Source organism: Oncorhynchus clarkii, chromosome 1 (genome assembly GCF_045791955.1).
Source record: "Oncorhynchus clarkii lewisi isolate Uvic-CL-2024 chromosome 1, UVic_Ocla_1.0, whole genome shotgun sequence".
In the NCBI taxonomy this organism is placed as follows: Eukaryota; Metazoa; Chordata; class Actinopteri; order Salmoniformes; family Salmonidae; genus Oncorhynchus; species Oncorhynchus clarkii.
In genome coordinates, this window is record NC_092147.1 from 26,297,783 (window position 1) to 26,323,074 (window position 25,292).

At 41.0% G+C, this 25,292-nt stretch overlaps 1 protein-coding gene across 2 annotated transcripts; it reads right to left on the reverse strand.

Moving 5' to 3' along the window:
- Positions 1 to 11,354: 11,354 nt before the first annotated feature.
- Positions 11,355 to 24,881, reverse strand: LOC139415913 (cholesteryl ester transfer protein-like). 2 transcript variants are annotated; one of them, XR_011635040.1, is made up of 11 exons: positions 24,667 to 24,881; positions 24,310 to 24,453; positions 23,947 to 24,078; positions 23,647 to 23,717; positions 23,405 to 23,492; positions 23,200 to 23,269; positions 17,354 to 17,414; positions 17,141 to 17,232; positions 15,400 to 16,996; positions 12,500 to 12,585; positions 11,355 to 12,394 (listed from the first exon to the last, which is right to left on the reverse strand). XR_011635040.1 is itself a non-coding variant. In XM_071164082.1 (9 exons), the coding sequence occupies exons 2-9, from the start codon at positions 24,366 to 24,368 to the stop codon at positions 16,696 to 16,698; spliced, it is 852 nt and encodes a 283-aa protein (XP_071020183.1). In that variant the 5' UTR covers positions 24,369 to 24,453; positions 24,667 to 24,859; the 3' UTR covers positions 16,611 to 16,695. The 2 variants fall into 2 exon arrangements, 1 of the variants encoding a protein (XP_071020183.1); XM_071164082.1 differs by lacking the exons at positions 11,355 to 12,394; positions 12,500 to 12,585 and having other exon boundaries at positions 16,611 to 16,996; positions 17,163 to 17,232; positions 24,667 to 24,859.
- Positions 24,882 to 25,292: the final 411 nt, after the last annotated feature.

A 25,292-nucleotide genomic window follows, 5' to 3' on the forward strand; every position in this document is an offset into this window, starting at 1 on the left:
TTGAGTGAGGTTTACAGCAGTGAATTTATTAGGAGTTATAACTGCAGTTTGAGTGAGGTTTACAGCAGTGAATTTATTAGGGGTTATAACTGCAGTTTGAGTGAGGTTTACAGCAGTGAATTTATTAGGGGTTATAACTGCAGTTTGAGTGAGGTTTACAGCAGTGAATTTATTAGGGGTTATAACTGCAGTTTGAGTGAGGTTTACAGCAGTGAATTTATTAGGGGTTATAACTGCAGTTTGAGTGAGGTTTACAGCAGTGAATTTATTAGGAGTTATAACTGCAGTTTGAGTGAGGTTTACAGCAGTGAATTTATTAGGGGTTATAACTGCAGTTTGAGTGAGGTTTACAGCAGTGAATTTATTAGGGGTTATAACTGCAGTTTGAGTGAGGTTTACAGCAGTGAATTTATTAGGGGTTATAACTGCAGTTTGAGTGAGGTTTACAGCAGTGAATTTATTAGGGGTTATAACTGCAGTTTGAGTGAGGTTTACAGCAGTGAATTTATTAGGGGTTATAACTGCAGTTTGAGTGAGGTTTACAGCAGTGAATTTATTAGGAGTTATAACTGCAGTTTGAGTGAGGTTTACAGCAGTGAATTTATTAGGAGTTATAACTGCAGTTTGAGTGAGGTTTACAGCAGTGAATTTATTAGGAGTTATAACTGCAGTTTGAGTGAGGTTTACAGCAGTGAATTTATTAGGGGTTATAACTGCAGTTTGAGTGAGGTATAACTGCAGTGAATTTATTAGGGGTTATAACTGCAGTTTGAGTGAGGTATAACTGCAGTGAATTTATTAAGGGTTATAACTGCAGTTTGAGTGAGGTATAACTGCAGTGAATTTATTAGGGATTATAACTGCAGTTTGAGTGAGGTATAACTGCAGTATGCAGTAAATACTCCGTCCCCAAAATATAAATAATTACAGCAGTAATTTTGCAGTGTAACTGCAGTTAGAGTGCAGTATAACTATTCTGCAATTACTGCGTCCATACCACAGTCGACTACAGTTACGGGACTTTAACTGCTGCGTCAAGTATAGCCTAGACTCATTTTTAAAACAGACGTTATAAAGAGTTAAGAAGAAACACTGAGTGTACAAAACAGTGTGATATCAACCAACTTTTTAATTTTACCTTTATTTAACCAGGCAAGTCAGTTAAGAACAAATTCTTATTTTCAATGACGGCCTAGGAACAGTGGGTTAACTGCCTGTTCAGGGGCAGAACAACAGATTTGTACCTTGTCGGCTCAGGGGTTTGAACTTGTAACCTTCCGGTTACTAGTCCAAAGCTCTAACCACTAGGCTACCCTTCCGACAATTGTGGGAAGCACTGGAGTCAACATTGGCCAGCATCCCTGTGTAACGCTTTCGACACCTTGTAGAGTCCATGGCCGAAGAATTAAGGGTGTTTTTGGGACAAATGGGGTGCCACTCAATATTAGGAAGGTTTTCCTAATGTTTTGTAAACTCAGTGTACCGTATGTAGACTGAATATAGCCCAAAGTTGTGAGCGTATTGCGTGCAGAGGGGTTGGGCCCGTGGGAGGGGCAGGTGATAACACGATACATTATTTTTTCTTCTTTCCTTTCGATAAGTACAAATCAAATCAAACTTCATTTGTTTAATGCGCCGAATACAACAATTGCAGACCTTACAGTGAAATGCTTATTTACAAGCCCTTGACCAACAGTGCAGTTCAAGAAGAGTTAAGAAAATATTTACCAAATAAATAGTAAAATATAATAAAATAAATACACAATAATGTAATAATGACTAGGGGGTACAGGTACCGAGTCAGTGTGCAGGGTAGAGGTAATTTAGGGGTACAGGGTAGAGGTAATTTGTGTACATGTAGGTAGGGGTGAAGTGACTATGCATAGATAACAAACAGCGAGTAGCAGCAGTGTACAAAACAAATTCTGTGGGGGGGGGGGGGGGGTCAACATAATAGTCCATTTGATTAATTGTTCAGCAGTCTTATGGCTTAAGGGTAGAAGCTGTTAAGGGGGCCTTTTGGTCCTAGACTTGGCGCTCCGGTACCGCTTGCCGTGCGGTAGCAAAGAAAACACTCTATGATTTGGGTGACTGGAGTCTCTAACAATTTTATGGGCTTTCCTCTGACACTGCCTATTATATAGATCCTGGATTGCAGGAAGCTTGGCCCCAGTGATGTACTGGGCCGTACGCACTACCCTCTGTAGTGTCTTACTGTCAGATGCCAAGCAGTTGCCATACCAGGCGGTGATGCAACCAGTCAGGATGCTTTTGTCCAGGTGGGAAAGGGCAGTGTGGAATGCAATTGAGATTGCGTCATCTGTGGATCTGTTGGAGCGGTATGCGAATTAGAGTGGGTCTAGGGTATCCAGTAAGAAGAAGCTGTTGATGTGAGCCATGACCAGCCTTTCAAAGCACTTCATGGCTACCGACGTGAGTGCTACGGCGCGGTTATCATTTAGGCAGGTTACCTTGGATTCCTTGGGCACAGGGACTATGGGGGTCTGCTTGAAACATGTAGGTATTACAGACAGCCAGGGAGAGGTTGAAAATGTCAGTGAAGACACTTGCCAGTTGGTCCGCACATGCATTGAGTAAACGTCCTGGTAATCCATCTGCATTGAAAATCCCTCCAGGTCTATATTGTCCATGTCGTCGTTCAGCCACGACTCGGTGAAACATAAGATAGTACAGCTTTTAATGTCCTGTTGGTAGGATAATTGTAATCATAGGTCCTCAATTTTATTTTTCAATGATTGTTTATGGAATATAGAATTGATGGCAATGGGAGTTTACTCGCTCCCCTATGGATTCTCAAAATACAGCTCGATCTGCGTCATCTTTTCCAGTCTTTTCTTCATGCAAATGACGGGGATCTGGGCCTGTTCCCGGGAGAGCAGAATCTTTCTCTTCATACTCAGGAAAAAGCTTCTTCCAGTTCGTGGTGAGTAATCCCAGTTCTGATGTCCAGAAGCTCTTTTCGGTCATAAGAGACTGTAGCAGCAACATTATGTACAAAATAAGTTACAAAATAAGTTACAAACAACGCAAAAAAAATGAACAAAATAGCACAACTGGTTACGGGAATCTAAAACGTCAGCCATCCTCTTCGGTGCCATCTTAACATTACATTGTCCCTCTCTATGCTAACAGATATACTGTAACTTATCTTCCATATCTCTATTACTTTATAAAAAAGGGGGGTTAATCCTTCATTGTGTTAGGAGCAGGGCCATGCAATATCTACCATATTGAAACACAAAGTCACTTTACATATACAGTTGAAGTCGGAGGTTTACATACACCTTAGCCAAATACATTAAAACTCAGTTTTTCACAATTCCTGACATTTAATCCTAGTAAAAATTCCCTGTCTTAGGTCAGTTAGGATCACCACTTTATTTTAAGAATGTGAAATGTCAGAATGGCCATTGGCCATTCCTCCTGACAGAGCTGATGTAACTGAGTCAGGTTTGTAGGCCTCCTTACTCGGACATGTTTTTTCAGTTCTGCCCACACATTTTCTATAGGATTGAGGTCAGGGTTTTGTGATGGCCACTCCAATACCTTGACTTTATTGTCCTTAAGCCATTTTGCAACAACTTTGGAAGTATGCTTGGGGTCATTGTCCATTTGGAAGACCCATTTGTGACCAAGCTTTAACTTCCTGACTGATGTCTTGAGATGTTGCTTCAATATATCCACATCATTTTCCTACCTCATGACGCAATCTATTTTGTGAAGTGCCCAAGTCCCTCCTGCAGCAAAGCACCCCCACAACATGATGCTGCCTGCTGCTAAGCCCGTAGTCTGGCTTTTTTATGGTGGTTTTGGAGCAGTGGTTTCTTCCTTGTCGATATTGGACTCATTTTACTGTCGATATAGATACTTTTTTACCTGTTTTCTCCAGCATCCTCACATGGTCCTTTACTGTTGTTCTGGGATTGATTCGCAATTTTCACATCAAAGTACATTCATCTCTAGGAGACAGAACGCATCTCCTTCCTGAGCGGTATGACGGCTGCGTGGTCCCGTGGTGTTTTATACTTCCATACTATTGTTTGTACAGATGAACGTGGCACCGTCAGGCATTTGGAAATTGCTCCCAAGGATGAACCAGACTTGTAGAGGTCTCCAATTTTTTTCTGAGGTCTTGGCTGATTTATTTTGATTTTCCCATGATGTCAAGCAAATAGACACTGAGTTTGAAGGTAGGCCTTGAAATATATCCACAGTTACACCTCCAACTGACTCAAATTATGTAAATGAGCATATCAGTCATGACATCGTTTTCTGGAATTTTCCAAGCTGTTTAAAGGCACAGTCAATTTAGTGTATGTAAACTTCTGACCCACTGTAATTGTGATACAGTGAATGATAAGTGAAATAATCTGTCTGTAAACAATTGTTGGAAAAATTACTTATGTCAGGCACAAAGTAGATGTCCTAACCAACTTGCCAAAACTATAGTTCGTTAACAAGAAATTTGTGGAGTGGTTGAAAAACTAGTTTTAATGACTCGAACCTAAGTGTATGTAAACTTCCGACTTCAACTGTAAGCAATAAAATCACATAAAAAAATGACGTATACACTAAATATAAGCACATACGAACCATGGGGAACAATAAATATGAGGACAGACTAACCAGGGATGTAAACTAGACAGAGGATAAAAGCTAAGACAACCAGGTAAGCCTGTGTGAAGACGTGAGTCTTTAGTTTTGACTTGAATATGGTTATGGTGTAAAGGGTGTGTACGGGAGGCGAAGTCAGGTGCAGGAGAGCAGAGTGTAGTGAACAGGCGCACTTAATTCTGTTCCACAAAATACAGCACATAAAAACAATAACGTGCCAAAAACACAGACATGGCAAAAGTAAAGCCCCCAACAATAATCCACATCACAAACAAACAATTACACACAAAGACATGGAGGGGAAACAGAGGACTAAATACATGTAGTAATTGTGGAATGAAATCCAGGTGTGTAATGGAACAAGACAAAACCAATGGAACATGAGAAATGGAGCGGCGATGGCTAGAAAGCCGGTGACGTCGATCGCGGAATGCTGCCCGAACAAGGAGAGGAGCCGACTTCGGTGGAAGTCGTGACATATGGATTGGGAGGTTCTGACATGGGCTCTGGCTGGGCCACTCAAGGACATTCAGAGACTTGTCCCGAAGCCACTCCTGCGTTGTCTTGGCTGTGTGCTTAGGGTCGTTGTCATGTTGGAAGATGAACCTTCGCCCCCAGTCTGAGGTCCTGAGCGCTCTGGAGCAGGTTTTCATCAAGGATCTCTGTACTTTGCTCCGTTCATCTTTCCCTTGATCCTGACTAGACTCCCAGTCCCTGCCGCTGAAAAACATCAGCAATTTTTTACGAGCTGATCATAGCGAAAAAATTTAATACTTCTGCATTCCCCGCTGTGTAAATACATTGCAAATAGGCTCAGGATAACTCCTCCTGATAAAGTTGGGTAACTGATATTCAGAGTATAAATAGCCAAATTGATTAGTTACAGGAATCAGGAATAATAAAGCCAACGCAATGGCCTGTTGTACAAACAGGCCATTGTGGTCCTGTCTGAAGGTCTTTTTTTGGTGCAGACTGGCCTTGATTTCCACGGACATTGGTTTTTGGTCCGGACCAGTCTTCGCGGTTAGTCTTCGGGCTCAGGGACTGCGTCTAACCCATCAAGATCAGAAATCTGTGTATGTTTCGCTCAGGCGGGCTATCGGTTCTCCCTGGAGAGTGAGTCACATGTCGCTAGGCACACCACACGTATCTCTTGCAGGGTGCAGCCATCTTGCCTAGACTCTTGTGTGTTCCACGGTGAGCGAGCTATGCAGTAGCTATCTTAACGAGAGCAGACCACTGCAGGACTAAGCACACTCCTTACATCCTGCCAACACCCCCACGTATAGTAGAATAAACTATAACGTGGCGTGAGTTACAGCCAACCCACACGTATAAACTAAGATTGAGCTAACGTGTGAGTTTGTGTGCTCTGCCCCTTCCCCCACGATCAGGCAGTTCACACCCAGTTCACGTCTGCTCTTCGTCAGATAGTGTATGAGACTAATGCGGTTACTGTAGGTCTGTAGTAGCTGACTATAGACACATATTAATATCACAGTGTTGGCTTCACTTTCACAGAGAAACGACATTATTATGGTGTTTCATTGTGAGAGATGTGGCATACTCCTAACTACGGGAGATGCACACTCTGCCTGCATGACCTGTCTTGAGATAGATCACGGACGGAGAGTGGTTAGAGAACCCAATAGTTGTTTGGCCTGCGCTGTCTTTAGAGAACGCATGCGCTTAGCACGCCTGGCGGGGATGAGTGCCACAGTACAGTCCTCCCTATCTGATGACCATATTCCCCCCACTGGGGGGATGCGTCATCGCGGCAGCACCCATTCGGCCGCTTTGGGCATCCCCCCAAACTCAGTATGGCTGAGGAGTTGATCCACCTCGAACGTCAGGCAGAAAGCCTGTGGGAGGAAGTGGATGCTTTACGGGGGATGATGACGGCGACGACGCCTTATCTCTCTACGCTGGAGACAAAACTCCAGTTCTGATACCGACCGCAGTTCTACAGGGGTATCTGGGTCACCTCGGGGGCAGATGTGATGAAGAAGGTGCTCCGGTTGGAGATAGCCTTGCTCCTGAGCAAGGACGCAATCAGGAAGGTAGAGCCGCTAGACCGGTTAAGTGGGTTCTACTCCACGTATTTCATAGTTTCAAAAAAGGACGGAGCTCAAGTTCAAGATGCTCTCGCCCTCGGGGGTGTTTCAGGCAGTCTCGAGCGACCAATGGTTCACCACGCTCGATCTGAAGGATGCATACTTCCACGTTCCTCTTCATTGAGATCACTGGAAGTACCTCCAATTTGCCTTCGAAGGAGTGGCTGAATGTTTCCGAATGGGTGCAGACAAGGGAAGTGTTATCCTCTGGCCTAATCCCTCTTTCTTGACGAAGGTCCTGTCTGACAAACATGTGAACCGGCCCTTACATTTGCCCGCTTACGCACCTCCCATGGCTGCGAGTGGGATGGGTTTTTCACCAAGTTACATTTGACAGACTAAGAGAATATGACAATCGGATCAGCTGTTTGTGTGTTATGGTCAGAGAGTTCTGGAAAAGAGCCTATCGAAACAGAGACTCTTACATTGGACTGTGGACACTATTACTACAGCATATCAGCTGGTCGGCCGGCCTTTGCCATGTGCTGTGGTGGCACATTCTACTAGAGGAGTAGCTACATCGTGGGCCCTTCTCCGAGGAGTTCCCCTTGATGAAATTTGCACCTCTGGGAGTTGAGTATCGGCGAGTACTTTTGCACTTTTGACACTATCGAGTCAATGTTGCTGCCGCCAACCAGGTCGGGATGGCCGTGTTGGGTGTTGTCTCCACTTCCCTGGAAGGGGATGGAAGGACAACCATAACTGCCCTTTGCTCATCTGGCCATGCCTAGATCACCGATTAATCTGGTATTGTGATACCATATTGGAGTAATCCAATATAGTGCTACGTAACAAAGGTTACGTACGTAACCACGGTTATGTGAGCTATTGGATCACTCCAATCCTCTTGTCGGTGATCTACGGCTCCTCAAAAAGGACATGAGGTGGGAGTAGTGCGGTACATGGGACTAATCTGAAATTCTTACTCGGAATGTATCCTGCTGACAAAAACAACTTTTATATTGAAGGAGAGCCTTTGATTTGACGGCCTGCGCTAGATGACTGTTAGACCCAAGGACGTGTTGCTACGCATGAACTCAGCTAGCTAACCTCGCCATGACATCGCCTACAAGTGTGATTGGGGATCTCTATTGTAAAAGCAGTTTTAGCCTATCTTCATACTGTGCTGTCTTTGATACTGTGATAGGCCAACAGACGGGTTGGAACTATGTCTATCACAGTAGAGGCTGAGCGTGGTTTAGACTTGCTCAGCCTATCGCAGGCGCTCAGGCTGGTCCCCGCCTCTTGGCGCTTCTTGGAGTCCACCCTCTGTTGATGTATAGATTCTCACTGTTCTGGTATCACCCCCTAGTTATAACAGTTGCTCAGTTCCTGCTATTGTGTTGTTCAGTATTTTTCCATCTCAGTTAAACCTTGTGATGACCACCCCTCCCTATACCTGATTAACCACAACTTTGTAAGATACAGCAAGTCACACCATGTGCTCAATATTGTCACATACAAACACAAGGACAAAGCATCTACTGGGCTGTTATCTACAGTTTTGCAACATGCAGGTCACACCATGTTTCTCAGTTCTTGTCACACACACAACCTGGCAAGTAGCCGTAGCAAGCAGTTGTTTAATCTCATGATGATGCTCAAGTGCCCAAATCCAGATACTTCACACAGCCAACATCAGATAATATTTAATCATATATGTGGTAATGGCTATAATGTAAAACACAGAATCCCACACTATCCCCACCACCTTCTTCAAAACAGTTTTTAATTGCAAATCTGAAGAAGTGAAAGTTATTGTTAATCACTCCCAGGCACTTTCCCCACCGAACTAAAAACTGCTATGGTGAAACCCCTTCTGAAGAAAAGTAATCTAGATTCTTCAGCTTTTAGAAATTTTCGGTCAATCTCCAACCTTCCATTCAGGCAAAATTCTGGAGAAATTGGTTTTCAAACAGCTAAATTATTTTTTAAGTGCCATCTGTATTTTTGAAAAATTCCAATCTTGTTTTTGGGACCACCACATCACAGAGACAGCCTAAGTTAAAGGTGTAAATGGTTTTAGAGCCAACACAGATGCCAAACAGCTCTCTGGATTTAAGTGCTTCCTTGGGCGGTATACCGTATTTTACGATATACCAGTATTGATGCACGGACAGGTTTGGGATTTTACTTTACCTTCTATAATGGTATTTGAATAATGGTATTTGTTAAATGTGATACGCCGTGTGTAACGTCCATTTTTATAGTTTACTTCACTACTTGAGTCATCGCTCTCTCTCAATGCTGCTTTCCCCACAGACCTAGGGGCGGGCCCTGTCATTCAAGGAGCGCATTTGTTGTTCCTCTGACCACAAGACACTTGCGTTCAGTCTCTGCATGGTCAATGCACCACCTCCAACAATGTTGATGACAACAATGCTATTTTCACTTTGTTTCATAATATAAATCCACTAGCCTTATATAATTACACTATTTGTTTCTGTTTCTTACATCTGCAAACAGCTAGTTTGTATTTTCTTAGTAAGTCGGGCTTAGAACTTGTTAGCTGCTAATGCTAATCGCTAGCTAATAAATGTACTGAGTCAGAGCAAACATAACTAGCTATATAGCCTGATTATACCAGTAATGGTGTAGATCTGCATTTTTGTGCAACAATACAGTATCTTCTAAATCAAAGAGGAATACGTGAAGCAAGAACATGTTAACTATGAAGTAGCTAAGATAAAATATTAAATGTAGCTAAAGATTATAGGGTCCCCTAGTCAACATTTTGGTTCCTACCCTGTCACAATACATCCTCCCTGGCATTTTTATTTGATGTCATGTCAAACACTGATGTCATGGCAGCGTTATCAGAATGCAAAACATTGATTTTCACTGCTACACAGACGACACACAACTTTACATTTCTGGATAAATTATTAGACTATTAGTGATTTAATACTTGGATTACTCACAACTTCCTCCAGCTAAATCAAGACAAGACCGAGGTACTATTGTTGGAGCCAAAGCACAGAGAGAGAATCTGGCCGGACATTTTAGTTCACAGGCAATAAAGATAAAACACCTGGTAAAAAAACCTGGGTGTTATTTTAGATTCTGAACTCCATTTCTAATCACACATTAGGAATGTGAACAAAATAGCTTTTTCCCACATGAGGAACATTGCCAAGGTGTGACCGTTTCTCTCTCAGGCTGATACAGAGAGACTCATCCATGATTTTATTACAAGCAGGCTTGACTACTGTAATGCTTTCATGTCTGGTCCACCCAAGAAAGCCATTGGTCAACTGCAAAATATACAGAATGGTGCAGCACAGGAACTGACCAAGACCAGATGGAGAGCCCACATTAAACCGGTTTTAAAGTTTCTATTGGTTTTTAAATACAGGATTGTGCACCCCAATACATGTCAGACATGCTTTTAAGTTATGTACCCATTATGTCCCTCAAGTCCTCTGGCACTGGCCTTTTAACTATCCTAAAGCTTAGGACCAAGAAGTATGGAGAGACAGCCTTTAGTTACTATGCCCGCAGCCTCTGGAATAGCCTGCCAGAGAACTTGAGGTGGGCAAAAACTGTGGACATTTTTAAAAGAGCTTTGCTTTTCCTTAGGGTGCTTTTTAGTCATTCAGTTTTTGTTATTGTTTTTTTTTATACACTTATGTTTGTTGTGTAGTACATATGTTTTTATTTTCATTGTTTGTTTTATCCTGTGAAGCACATTGTGTTGCATTCCATGTCTGAAATGTGCTGTATAAATAAAGCTTGATTTGATGACTAAAGTGTCTTATTAGGAAGTTTGCTACGTTGCGGAATGGTTTGTACTGAATGACACGTTTCTCCAAAACATTCTTGTAAGTTCTTGCACAGACTTTGAGTTATGTTTGCTCCCATTTGGTGGTCGCGGCTTGAGGCAATGAGTGACGTGACCATGCTGATAGCGTCCCCCAACCCACAACCTTCTCATTTTACAACTGGGCATTCAGTACAGCACCGTTTCCGTTCAATTGAATGTTCCAGAACATAAAAACATACTAAATGCAGCCCAGAACACTGGCCCCTTGCATTCAGCCCTATTCAGCAAAATGGCGTACTTCAAATTCAAATATGTCCTGCTTCATGTGCATTGGGAATTTTCCATAGGAATACGTGGATGACGTCAATGCTATCACTGGTTTTAATGTCTTTGGAGCCAAACAACAACTAAAAAAATATATAGAAGAAAAAATATTTTGGGGGAAATTATACCACCACCCAAAAGGGCACTTTGGGGACTGGAAGGACAAAGGGGCATGTGCTCTGCAAAGGTAGAGCCCTATCTGTGCACGTGCCTGCTTAGGAGGATATCAACATCCTACTCTCATTATGTAAATCCTTAGCACCACCTACACATAACTAGGAGACTAACCATCAACCATTTATTACTTTATTTCCAAAAATGCTAAATTCACTTGGACATTACAGAGACAAAACAAGTTGGTAATGTTTCCATTCTGAAGCAATCTTCTATCGCCAAATGGCTGTCTTCCCAGAGGACAGAGGGACACCTGGTAGACCAGGGAAGTTGGCAGAGGAACCAGTTCTACTTGCTCTGTGCCAGTCAGTTGTGTAAAGTAACCAAGTAAAAATACGTTGAAGTACTAGTATCGGTACTTTACTATTTATATTTTTTACAACTTTTACATTCCTAAAGAAAGAAAATGTACTTTTTACTCCATACAATTTCCCTGACACCCAGAAGCACTTGTTACATTTTGAATGCTTAGCAGGACAGGAAAAGGGTCCACGATTGAGAACATCCCTGGTCATCCCTACTGCTTCTGACCTGGCGGACTCACTAAACACATGCTTTGTTGTAAATTATGTGTTGTGTTGGAGTGTGCTCCTGGCTATCCCCCAAAAATTATTTTAAAAAGCTAATTGTGCCATCTGGTTTGCTTAATAAGGAATTCCTAATGATTTATACTTTTACTTTTGACACTTGAGTACATTTTAGAAATTACATTTACTTTTAATACTTTTCTATTTAAAAACAAATACTTTTATTCAAGGAGTATTTTACTGGGTGACTTTTACTTGAGTCATTTTTTTATTAAGGTATCTTTACTTTTACTCAAGTATGACAATTGGATACTTTTGCCACCACTGGTGCTAGTTTAACCAATCCAATCATAAGACATAAGCGGAAATACCCTACTGCCATGGTCCCTTTGGTTACAGTATGCAAATACATCATGTTATAATTGAACCAATTCTAATGTCTATTTCAGCTTTAGGGACTAGTTTAAGAGACAGAATCAACCATGTCAATATAAAAGTTCATAATGAGTGTACAAAGACAATGCCATTTCAAATTAGGTGAAAAATAAGTTACATTTTTACAAACAACACACATACCTTATACCCAGTGCCTGATTTGCTATGTGCTTGCACCTGGTCCAGGTGCAATTACAATTAGTAATTGTACTCCCAAGTCTAAAGTTGATCAATATTTCCGCTAATAGAGTCATTCAAAACATTGCACATCGGAGCACATTATAACTGTATGTGTCTCAAAAGAGGGAGGAGCTTTGACCACTCCCACCAGCTCAATATTTGAGTCACTCCAGAGTCTTCCTGAGGAATTCCACAAGCAGATGATGGGGGAAGCCAAAATCTGTCTGGATTATCACATAACCCTACAGACAGAAAATAATGAATTTAATTAGTTCTATAGTTTGTGTATACATTATATTTGGAGTTTATGATAAGTAAGAGTGAAGTACAGGTGTATGAGTACTCACATCCTGAGAAACAACCTGGGGCTTGATGATATCAAACAGATTTGCTGCCTGTTTGTCCATGAGTGCAGTTAAACCTGGTTCTAGTTCTAAGATAACAAGACAAAAAGAAAAACATTTTGTTCAAAGCAACACACACGTCTAGGAGCAACAACGGCTCAGCTGCGAAGTGGATGCAACACTGACTACAGAGTTCCAAATGTAAGCGCTGTTATTGTGAAGTGGAAACGTCTAGGAGCAACAACGGCTCAGCTGCGAAGTGGATGCAACACTGACTACAGAGTTCCAAATGTAAGCGCTGTTATTGTGAAGTGGAAACGTCTAGGAGCAACAACGGCTCAGCTGCGAAGTGGATGCAACAATGACTACAGAGTTCCAAATGTAAGCGCTGTTATTGTGAAGTGGAAACGTCTAGGAGCAACAACGGCTCAGCTGCGAAGTGGATGCAACACTGACTACAGAGTTCCAAATTGCCGCTGGAAGCACCGTCAGCATAAAAACTGTTAGTCGGGAACTTCATGAAATGGGTTTTCGTGGCCGAGCAGCCACACACAAGCCTAAGATCACCATGCGCAATGCCGAGCGTCGGCTGGGGTGGTGTAAAGCTCACCACCATTGGACTCTGGAGCAGTGGAAACGCTTTCACTGGAGTGATGAATCACGCTTCACCATCTGGCAGTCTGAAGGATAAATCTGGGTTTGGCAGATGCCAGGAGAACGCTACCTGCCTGAATGCATAGTGCCATCTGTAAAGTTTGGTAGAGGAGGAATAATGGTCTGGGGCTGTTATCCATGGTTTGGGGCAAAGCCCCTTAGTTCTAGTGAAGATAAATCTTGATGCTACAGCACACAATTACATTCTAGATGATTCTGTGCTTCCAATTTTGTGGCAACAGTCTGGCGAAGGCCCTTTCCTGTTTCAGCATGACAATGCCCCCTGCACAAAGCGAGGTCCATACAGAAATGGTTTCTTGATATCGGTGTGGAAGAACTTGACTAGCCTGCACAGAGCCCTGACCTCGCCCCAATGAACACCTTTGGGATGAATTTTAACGCCGACTGCGACCCCAGGTCTAATGGCCCAACATCTGTGCCCGACCTCACTAATGCTTGTGGCTGAATGGAAGCAAGTCCCTGCAGCAATGTTCCAACATCTAGTGGAAAACCTTCCAAAAAGAGTGGAAGCTGTTATAGCAGCAAATGGGGGAGACCAATTAATGCCCATGATTTTGGAATGAGATGTTTGATGAGCAGGTGTCCACATACTTTTGGCCATGTAATGTAGCATTTGGGAAGTCATCAACAGCTATTGTTTAAATTCAGCCCAGGATTCAACAATAAACAGACATTACATGTAGGCCTAGGGTTTCAAGCTTCTGTTGATTTCAAATGGAATCTACAAGTTAATAATAAATATGTTGGATTCACTTCTCCATCTTAACCCAAAATCAGTTAAAGAATAGGATAAAAAAATCTAACTGTATTTAAAGTTAGTGCATTTAAAGTTAGATTTGATTTAGTCCTAGGTTTTTTTGTTTTAGTCCTAGGTTTTTTTGTTTTAGTCCTAGAATGTTTTGTTAAAATGGAGATGTGAATACAACATATCAATCATTAATTAGTAGATAAACTGGAATTAAAGCCAGACTCAGTGGCACAGATGGAGCTATCCAGGCAGAAGATGCATCTCCTTCAAAAAGTTGATATTTGGTTGCGTTGACAACTAAACAAGTCAATAGCATTTTTGCAAAATGGCAAATAACCTATTAAGTTGTTAATAAATTAGATGTTGGATTCACATCTCCATCTCAACCAAAAATAAAAGTTAAAGAATAGGATTAAGCCAGTGGCTCAGATGGAACTACGCAAGCAGTAGATACATCTCCTTTAAAATGATATTTGGTTGTGTTGTCAACCAAACAAAATTCAATATTACTTTTGTGTAGATGTAATGTAACAGTATTTATTCAACCTTAAAATGAGTAACTCATCCATGGACACATTTAAGGTTACTGTAACAATAAATGTCTTATGTAATCATAGAAAGTGCATGTTCAGGGTCCCAGGTGTGTGGAAATCTTTACAATTACTATAATAATCTGCACATAATCTCAAACGACATTGATCAATTGCACCGTATACTTTCATGTAATCTCAACTGCAAACCAGGTCATTTGGTTGTGGTATTAGATGAAGTAGAGTAATAACATATTAAGTTTGTATCGCCTTTCGTTGGTTGAAGGAAGAGTGGACCAAAGCGCAGCGTGGAAAGTGTTCATGATATTTATTTTCAAGAAACACTCAAACAAAAATAACAAATCCAAAAACGACCGCGAACAGTTCTGTCAGGCACAGACACTAAACAGAAAATAACACCCCACAAAACCCAAACGGAAAATCACAACTTATATATGATCCCCAATCAGAGACAACGATAGACAGCCGCCTCTGATTGGGAACCACACTCTGCAAAAACAACAAAGAAATAGAAAACATAGATTTTCCCACCCGAGTCACAGCCTGACCTAACCAAACATAGAGAATAAATAAGGATCTCTAAGGTCAGGGTGTGACAAAGTTGTTGTATAAATAAACCAAATATCTGACATTGCATTCCAATTTGAACTTTGTTGTGTGTTTAAATGTTCTAAAGTGATAACACATTTGTGTGACAACTAAACCACAAACAAGACATTGATTTTCCATTGGAATCTAGTTGTGCTTTTAGATGGTTGAAAGCATAGTGATAACATTGGGAAGTCTTTTTGAGTGGGTTAAAATAGTTTGGAATCTCCTTGATCAATGTATCTGCTCAATATTACCCAATTCTCCCATGTTGAAAATGCATGGTATGCCCAGTGGGATATCTCAATTCACTAAACGGGACAGGATGAAACAGAACTCACCAGATATTTTGGTGACACCTATTTTTCCACTGCTTCTTTTAAATATTCAATGTGAGCTTCAACCATCTGGAGAGCAAAAGAAAATAAGAAAGAAGCAATCTACCAACGTTACATGTCACTTAGATAGTGATTCAATGAGTCTACTTAATTCTCACCTGCAGTGTGTGTTTGGACAGTGATTCCTTCATCATGGAAATTCTTTTGTGGAAAGAAGCAGTCTTCTTTTTTTTACTTGCACAGATGTTGACAGCAGTGTTACTTGTTAGTGAACATGCAACCAGGAAGGTTGCAATCAAGAACTGAACCGTTAGTCACTGTAACCATTATGGAGGCACAGTGAATTCATCACAATAACAGTTACAGACATGTAGGCCTATGTACATGCTCACAGAATAGGCATGAAAATGGAATAAGACTCACTGTGGCGCTGTAGCGTTTAGGATCAGTTACTTCTCAGAGTATGAAGTTCTCACAACAACCTCCACCTCCGAGACAGCGATAAACTTAATTTAGCTACTAATCTGGGAGAAAACCTTGTCTGATGCTATGTTATTTAAATCATGAAAATGACATATGTTTGGTTGGCTGACCGTCTCAAAGTAGCTGGTCAGCTTCACTGCAGCCAAAGCTCTAACAGAGATGCCCAGTGGGGCCATCCACAGTTGAGGCACTGACACACTCCAGAAATCAGTCAGAAATGGCTCCTCAGAGGACAGTAACTGACAGGGGATAACAAACAGATACAGTATGTCACACAGGCTCAGAGAGACACACACATTTACCTGTATACACACATATGTATACACATTGCATTAATCTGCTAGGATTATTTAAAACACAATGTAAGATTAAGACACCACAAACTGTGCATTGATCCATAGTCATAGTACCGCAGATGCCAAGATAGGTCACAGTCTGTGGAGCTGATAGAAGTCTGAGGATTGTACTGACTGGGTTTGTCACATTACCTGGTTTAGGAACTCTGGCATTTCTGTTGACAAATACACTTCGAAAAGTTCCTGTAATTAAGTTGACCATGTTAATAGCACAAATTAAATACACAGCTTGAAGTCACCATGTAAGATAGTGTTAACTTGCCACATCATAATTGTAGACATGTGATGGAAACATTGCTTTTGCTGCTTCATCACACTATTACAGTGAGTTGCCCTGTCTCTAACATATAACATAACCCCCAACAACAACTCCTGGTTACTTAAAGGATGCCTTTCTACATTAAAGTCAGTAGCAGTCGCTCTTATCCAGAGCAACTTACAGTTGTGAGTATATACATTTTCATAACAGCCCCCCGTGGGAATCAAACCCACAACCCTGGCGTTGCAAGTGCCATGTTCTACCAACTGCGCCACACAGGATCATGTTAGAGCGACTTCCACTAGTCAGGTCGACACCTACTGTGAGCTCCAGGCCAGAGACGTTGAGGACAAAACGTCCATATTGGTGGGAAGCTGTAATTAAGGAGTTGAAGATCTCATCAGAGATCCAAAAGTAAAGCATGCGTTCCTCTGTCAGCTGGCTGGGGTGGAATACAGAGGCATTGACGACAGCTGTCACATTGTTGTAATTTGGCCAGACCCTGGACATTGAGAAGAAGTCAGAACAGCAGGTAAAACTCTGCACATAGATACCCTAACATATACAATAACAGTTGATATTGTGCATCATCATCTACCATATAAATGGATGCTAAACAAAAATAATGTAGGGGTATACACTGCACCTTGTGATATGATTAAATGTACTGTGATGTGATGACAGGGGCAGAAGTTACACCAATATTCATGCTGATGTCACCATCACTAATGAATTGCTCTGTGGGAATCAAAGGGGAAATGTAAACATATTTATATAGATGACAGACATAAATAACATAACGTTTTGTTGTAGGCTTCATAAGTCATCATCTACCCAAACTCCACAAACGTGACCATACCTGCTCGTTCCTGTATGAAGTCAGCCAGTATGTTTGCCACATTATTGATCTCCTTGCAGATCTGCAATTAGGCAAATACGTTCCCTATGAATAACATTGTTTCATTACTTGTTGCAGCTGATGAGATCATGTGTCAGCAGGGTCGCATTAACCAAACAATAGAGGGCAGAGTTGAGCTGTCAGTTAGTCCTCTTTCCAACACATTGGCCTTTTTTTGTCGTTTTGGCAAAAGTGTGTTCTCCGTCCTCTCTCTGTCAAAGACAGTACAGTATGAAGATAGGCATTAATTCTCCAATAGAAATCCGCGACCACACTTGTAAGTGATGTCATGGCGACGTTGGCTAGCTAAGCAAAGGATAATCTGTCAATAGGCAAATGGAGACGGTCAGATGAGACAGATATTTCACCGAATATGTAAATGTGAAGCATCCGCTTGGCGTTTCAACTCACTACCAAATATGGAAGACCACTGGCCGGCAGTGAGAGAAGATAAAGCGAGATCGATTTTGGCCGACATTCTGCTAATTTTCTCATCGATTAAACATTTGATCTCAATATACATTTTCTGTTCCCAAAACTAGAATATGTTACGAACATAGTGGACTAAGTTTTGTAGAATTTACCCTTTGCCAAAGTAAAAAATATTGGGGTTGTTTAGAAGGAGTGCAAAAGCGAATTGAGTTATTGCACACTCGCACTTCACAGAGTAGGCCTTCTCTAAAGGAAATATGCTTTGTTAGAACGCGGCAATGCTAGCTCGTACTTGGCTCTGCCCACTTCCTTGCTTCTTCTGACCACTGACTCATTTGTTCATGTTTGAAACAATGGGCTGTGGTCTATCTTGGTTTAGTTATAAAAATCTTTGGTTCTCCCCTCCTCGATAGCCTCCTTTTGGTGTATCCTTCTCCTTCTTCTTCTTCGGAGTTTAACAGCGGTTGGCATCCAAAATGTTGCTTTACCGCCCCCAACTGGACTATCATATAAATCCATGATTCTTTGTAATACGAAATACAATTCAAATAATAATAATAATAATAATATATATATATATATATATATATATATATATATATACAAAAAAAACACCCTTAAAACTAACCCTATACTCATTAAAATCATTACCCCATTCCACTACTTGATCCTATCTACTCTTGCACCATGCCAATGGCCTGGGACACCACCACTCAACACACCCTGTAACTCTTCTCTCTTCAAATCTCGTATACCCAAATACTTCTCTGTAGCTGCCACCACAACATCTATTTTCTGTGATTTACGTTCCATTTCTGCGGTACAGTTGATAACCATTGCTATGAACGCTAAGAAGTCAACATTACTGAAGCTTAAATCACTTGCTTGCTATTTGGGGTTTTAGGCTGGGTTTCTGTACAGCACTTTGTGCCCCAGCTGATGTAAGAAGGGCTTTATAAATACATTTGATTGATTGATTGATTGATCCCTCGTTGGCCTATCCCTCTGTGCTGGCACAGATGTACTACTCACAGGGATCCTGACCCATCCTCTTCTACTTTCTTTACTGCCTCAGCATACAACACCTTCTGCACTACTCTGACTCTAGCCACCTCAACCTGCCTCTCTCGCATCGGACACTTCCGATCCCCAGCAACATGGGCACCCCTACAGTTGTGTGTGTCAACACCCCTACAGTTGACACACACAACTTTTCAAACTACACAATCCTCTATCCCATGCCCTCCTGCACACTTCCCACATCTTGGAATCTCCCTCCTACAAACTGCTGCAACATGATCATAAACATAACACCTGAAACACCACAGTGGGTTTGGCACAAAAGCTCTAACAGCATAACTGATATATCCTAACATGACTTTGTCAGGTAAAGACTCAAAACTCAAAAGGACTGACAGTGACTGCTCTGTTTCACCACGCTCACCACCGGGTCTGCATCTCACCAAACAGCAGGCATCACAAATACCAGTAATCTTTAACTTCAATTGCTCCACCTCCACACTTAATGCTTACCCAGAAATCGCTCCTTTCAATTGTGCCCTGTTCCGAAGAGCAAAGCAAGAAACAGATCTCAACCCAAGTTGCGTGACCCGAAGCTCCCGCTCCCTTTGATCAGAAGAAACACACACAAATATCACTACAGGTTACCTTCACTAATTCAACTGTACCCAACTCCTTTCTCACCAACTCTGAAACCACAAATGGATCTGCCACAAATGGCTCTTCAAAAATGTCACCCCTACTGGACCAGATTCCTCTTCATCATGTCCATTGATGCACTACACCTTCCATCTCACTTAACTCGCTCTCCTTCACTTTCATTTCACCTCCAGAACTTGATCTGGAGCACAGGTCACTTTGTTTGCACTTGACTCTTCCTCAACACCCAATCTCCATTTTTTTATCGCCATTTCCTCAAATTCAGTTCCAACCTCAGTTTTCCTCATTTTCTTTAACCTCTTCTTCCTCTTTTTTCCCCCTCCATTCCTCCTCAGAAATCCACCTTTCTGTGTCCCTGTCCCAATATTCCTCTTCTCCGGACTTTGCTTGCGGCCCGGTGAAATCCCTACATAACATCTCATAATGTTCATTCTCTCCTTGGAAACTTGTCTTCTCTGGGCGCTGTCAGTTTGAGAGAATGAGCAGTGGCCACACACGTTTTGGTGTATCCTACCGCAGAAGAGTTTTGGTATCAGCTGTTGTATTGTCGGAGGAGAAAATCATACACACATTTAAAAAAGTATGCTACTTATCCTTTATCTATAAAATGTCTTACACAATAAACTTCCCACTCAACCTGAAGGAATAAGCTACTAAAACCTTTTGGGATGCATTTCAGTACTGGATCACATATAACAATGTGGTCTCAGAGTATTTTGTATTATTCGGGACGTAAGTCCAAGACACTCTTTTATGGTCACTTAAGTGGGGTGGTTAGTCAGCTAACGTGAATTTCTAGCAACCTAAATGTTGTGATTTCGAATCTCATCATGGACAACTTAGGCTAATTAGCAACTTTTCAACTCCTTGCTACTTTTTAGCTACTTTGAAACTACTAAGCATGTTAGCTAACCCTTCCCTAACACTAACCTTAACCCTTTAACCTAACTCCTAAACTTAACCCTAACCTTAACCCTAATCCCTAACCCTAAAGGCATCAGCATGCTTCAGTTTGGCTGCTCGCATACTCCCTTAAAAGACCTTTACTTGAAAAACGAGAAATTGTCAGCAATAGTACTGCTTGTCCATCTTGAGACGCCGTAGCCAGTATACACTTCCTCAAAATAGTCTGAATTAATCTAAGATACTCAAGAAATATGTCATTAATTTTGAAGTTTTTGCAGAGGAGATCTTAGTTGCGCAATTTTGCATTTAACTAAGATGTTTGGTGCAGTATTTCTCAATAAAAAAATAGCATGAAAACGAGTTTTGAAGAATGCCTACTGTTGAAGAATGCCTACTGTTGAAGAATGCCTACTGTTGAAGAATGCCTACTGTTGAAGAATGCCTACTGTTGAAGAATGCCTACTGTTGAGCAATCACCGACAAAGGGGTTTAAAAAATTGTGCTCCTGAAAATCCAAAAAAACCCTCACTGAAGTCCAAAATGAACCAAAAGGTCACCAAATGTTGTCATAATATATGCACAAACTCTTCTGAACTGTTTCGGCTGGGAAGCATACGGACTCCTTAACCCCTAGCTTAGCTAACATTAGCGAGCTAGCTAACATTAGCCAACTAGCTAGAATTCGTAACATATCATATACGTTTTGCAAATTCGTAACATATTGTACATTTTGCAAATTCATAACATTTTGTACGTTTTGCAAATTCTGAATATATAATAGGAACTGTAATTCGTAAAATGTAAATACAGAATAACACAAAATGCTCTGAGACCAGGTTGTCCCACTGGGTACACCATGTCATTTCAGTTGCAAATGAGAATTTGTTCTCAACTAGCCTACCTGGTTAAATAAAGGTGAAATAAAAAATAAAAATAAAAATGTAAACATGGAGAATTGGTTAATATTTGGTACATTTTCACCCACTCAAAAATACAGCCAAAAGTTTGTTGAATTCCGAATGTGTTATCACTGCTTCAACCATCTAAAAGCTCAACCAAATTCCAAAGATAAATCAATGTCTGATTTTTCGTTTAGTTGTCACCTAAATATGTTATCAGTGCACTTTCAACCATTTCAAAGCACACCAAAGTTCAAATGGGAATACAATGTCAGATATTTTGTTTATTTATACAACAATTTAATGAGTCATCAATTTGCTTGATCTAATATCACAACTAAATTACCTGGGTTGCAACTTGTAGAGATTACATTAAAGCACATGGTGCAAGTGATCAATACTGTTTGAGATTCTGTGCAGATTATTATAGCAATTGTGAAGATTTCCACACACCTGGGACCCTGAACATGCACACTTTCTATGATTACATAAGACATTTATTGTTACAGTAACCTTAAATGTGTCCATGGATGAGTTACTCATTTTAATGTTGAATAAATACTGTTACATTAGTTTGTAAGATAGCCTTAATATTAGGTTACTTACTGACTTACAAAATAAATATTGAATTGTGTTTGGTTGACAACTACAACATTAACATTTAAAGGAGATGTATCTACTGCTTGTATAGTTCCATCTGAGCCACTGGCTTAATCCTATTGTTTAACTTTTATTTTGGTTGAGATGTAGATGAGAATCCAACATATAATTTATTAACTTGTCGACAAGTTAATAGGCTATTTATCGTATTGCAAAAGTGATATAGAATTGTGTTTGGTTGTTAAGTCATCCAAATATCAACTTTTTAAGGAGATATATCTTCTGCTTGGATAGCTCCATCTGTGCCACTGAGTCTGGCTTTAATTCCAGTTTGTCTACAAATGAATAATTGATATGTTGTATTCACATCTCAATTTCAACCAAAAATCTAAGTTAAAGAAAAGGACTAAATCAAATTAAACTTAAAATATACTTTAAATACAGTTTGATTTGATTTAATCCTATTCTTTAACTTTTATTTTTGGTTGAGATGGAGATGTGAATCCAACATATTTATTATTAAAATTCCATTTAAAATCAACCTAAGCTTGAATCCCTAAGCCTTTTAATTTCATACAAGCACATCTTTGCCCACATTCACTCTCCTCGCTGCCTCTCCTCGATTACCTTTGACCTTTTTCAAAAGGAGGTGAGAGAGGGCGGAGGAGAGAGGATGCAGGAGTTGAGCAAATCTAATTGAGTAAAGGCCAATGAGACATATACCACAGATAGAACAATGACACAGATATTTCACTGGATTTATAAATGTGAAGCATCCGCTTGGCGTTTCCACTCACTACCAAATATGATAGTGAGAGGAAGCCCAATGGACGGCAGTGGGAGAAGATGGAAGGAGTTGGATTTTTGACAAACATTCTGCAAATGTTCTCATCGATTAAACATTTGATCTCAATACAGTTTTATGTTCCCAAAACTAGTCTGTTGTGAGCAGAGTGGACTACGTTTTGTAGACTTTATCCTTTGCCAAAGTCTTAAAAAATTGTTTTGTTTAGAAGGAGTGCAAAGGTTAATTGAGTTATTGCACACGCGCACTTCCCAGAGTAAGCGTTCCTTAACGGAAATATGCAGATGTGTGCTATAACGGCCCAATAGGATCTCGCTAGCTCGTGCTTGGCTCTGCCCACCTCCTTGCTTGTTCTTCCCATTATTTGTTCCCATTCCAAACAACAGGGTGTGGTCTATCTTGGTTTAGTTATACAAATATTTGCATATACTGTTATTCCAACTATAAATTGGTCTTATCCTAAACTTCCCTCTTATGTCACTCACCTGGCTTTTAATAACCAACTTCACTGTGAAGGTGATAAAGTCTGTAAACAGCCTCTTCAGCCAGCCAGGTCTACAGACAGAATGTAAAGCAGAGGTTTTGTATTTTATGCAGCAGTTTTACTTTTCTTGTTGAAAAACAGAGAGCAGTTGACAAGTGTAATATATTGCACAATTTTCTCTAGGTTTCATGTTCACGTTCACTCACTCTTTGTCTCCCAGCAGCAGGAGACTGAGCTTGTGGATGGTAAGGTAACAGACTGAGGTGTCTGCGGCAACATTCTCTTTTCCACAATCTGAGACATAGAAAGACTGGTCAGTGCCAAGAAATACATTACAACACATCACAATAAAACTCTGTTTATAAGATTCCTTTCAACTCTTGAGGAGAATGAGAATGAGAGTGAACATTGAAAACTACAAAAACAATGGACAGAAAAATGTACTTACAAAGTTTGGGATTAATGCCGAGATCAATATGTGACTCAATTTCAAAATCTACTGAATGTCCCACGTTGACACTGCAAACAGTGACACATGGCAGTGTCACCAGCACACAGTTATCTAAGGTCAACATACAAGCCTTAGTAGTAGCCTACATACCAGGACATTTGGTTAAAATACAACATAACATTAAAACTCACAGAAATGTATATTAAAAATCTGAACATAAACTGATCAACACTAGTTCCATCTTTTTCCCGCTCAGTGTCATCCTCCCCGGTTACAGTGATTGATGGAAGGACTCACAGCCAGCTGCCATTTTCATACTGGATGGTTCCCTTGGAAACAGCAGACACTTTGGAGATAGCAATCTCAGTGCCTTTACCTGGCTTCAGCTCAAACTCACTCTGCCCAATCGACAGGTTATGGATCTCCAGACTGAGAGGGCAAAGATCAGGAGAGGACAATATTATTGGTTGTTCCTTAAAAGAGCCAATCAATAAAGAACTGGCAACAGAGTTGACGTTCAATCTGTTTGTGATTTAAAAATAAGTGCTTATGCATTCATCCAAACATGTGCCATATAGTTCACCTATCTATGATTAGAGAACGTAGGACTGAATGATTGCAAGTGAGGAAATGTAGGAGAATTAAAGGAAATGCACGTACATGTGGTGCTGGTGTGCTGACTGTGGAAGGAGAGAGGTCCACTCACTTGGTAAGCCCATATTTAACCTTTCCAACAAAGAGAATAGACTTCTCGCTGTTCATGCTGGAATGCAGCCTGGATCACCTTGGTGGTCTTCTCATTTACTGAAGACAAAATAAGTCAGTAAAATCGAATGTTTTTATTTAAAAAAAACAATGCAATAAGGAAGCTATAAAGCACTTTCAGCATCAGCTGAGAGAGATCCTAGAGAACACCATAGAGAGAGAGAGAGAGAGAGAGAGAGAGAGAGAGAGAGAGAGAGAGAGAGAGAGAGAGAGAGAGAGAGAGAGAGACGGGAATAGAGTAGTCATACTCACAGACCACTGCTGCAGAGTAGGTCAGCCTACAGACAGCCCCAGTGAATCTGTGTGCAGAGACAGGTTTCAGACAGGAGCGGGATATCCCAACCAGGCCCAGGAACAGCAACAGGACTGGGAGTGTCATCAAACACTTATCCATCACACAAGAAGCTAAATAAATACTGACTTCAAACTGGATCCCAGAGCTGTGTAGTGTCTCTGATCCTGCCACTGATCCAGGCTGTGTTGAGCCGAACAGACCAGCGGAGGAAGAGGGAGGGAACAGAAGACACCTCCAGGGAGATGGGGGATGGATTGAGGCTAACCTTTGATAAACTAAACATCACAAAACTGCCCCAGTAGGCTATAATTGGGCCTCAACCAGGCCAGAGTTGAAGTCCGAGGATTTGGGGGTGTTTTTTGTTGCTTGGTCTTTCTGTCCCCAGGCAGCTACTTCTGTACATGTGAGGTAGGGTTATTATAGGACAGTACATAACAGAGATGTACCCCCAGAGTGGACTGGGTCAGAGGGAGCAAGACTCTATAGACCAGAAGTACTAGCTGAATTCTCTAGCCTGCCTGGACAACTCAGAGGAAGCAATGGGGAAAAGGAGTGAAATGTACTACAACCCCACACAGTAAAC

Excerpts from the sequence above, each read along its gene's own strand:
- LOC139415913 (XM_071164082.1), bottom strand. The coding sequence starts at position 24,368 with ATGGGCTTACCAAGTGAGTGGACCTCTCTCCTTCCACAGTCAGCACAC. Across the intron at positions 23,493-23,646 it reads CGGCATTAATCCCAAACTTT|ATTGTGGAAAAGAGAATGTT; the intron begins GTAAGTACATTT and ends TCTATGTCTCAG. Across the intron at positions 16,997-17,162 it reads GCCCCTGTCATCACATCACA|GGTCTGGCCAAATTACAACA; the intron begins GTACATTTAATC and ends CTCAATGTCCAG.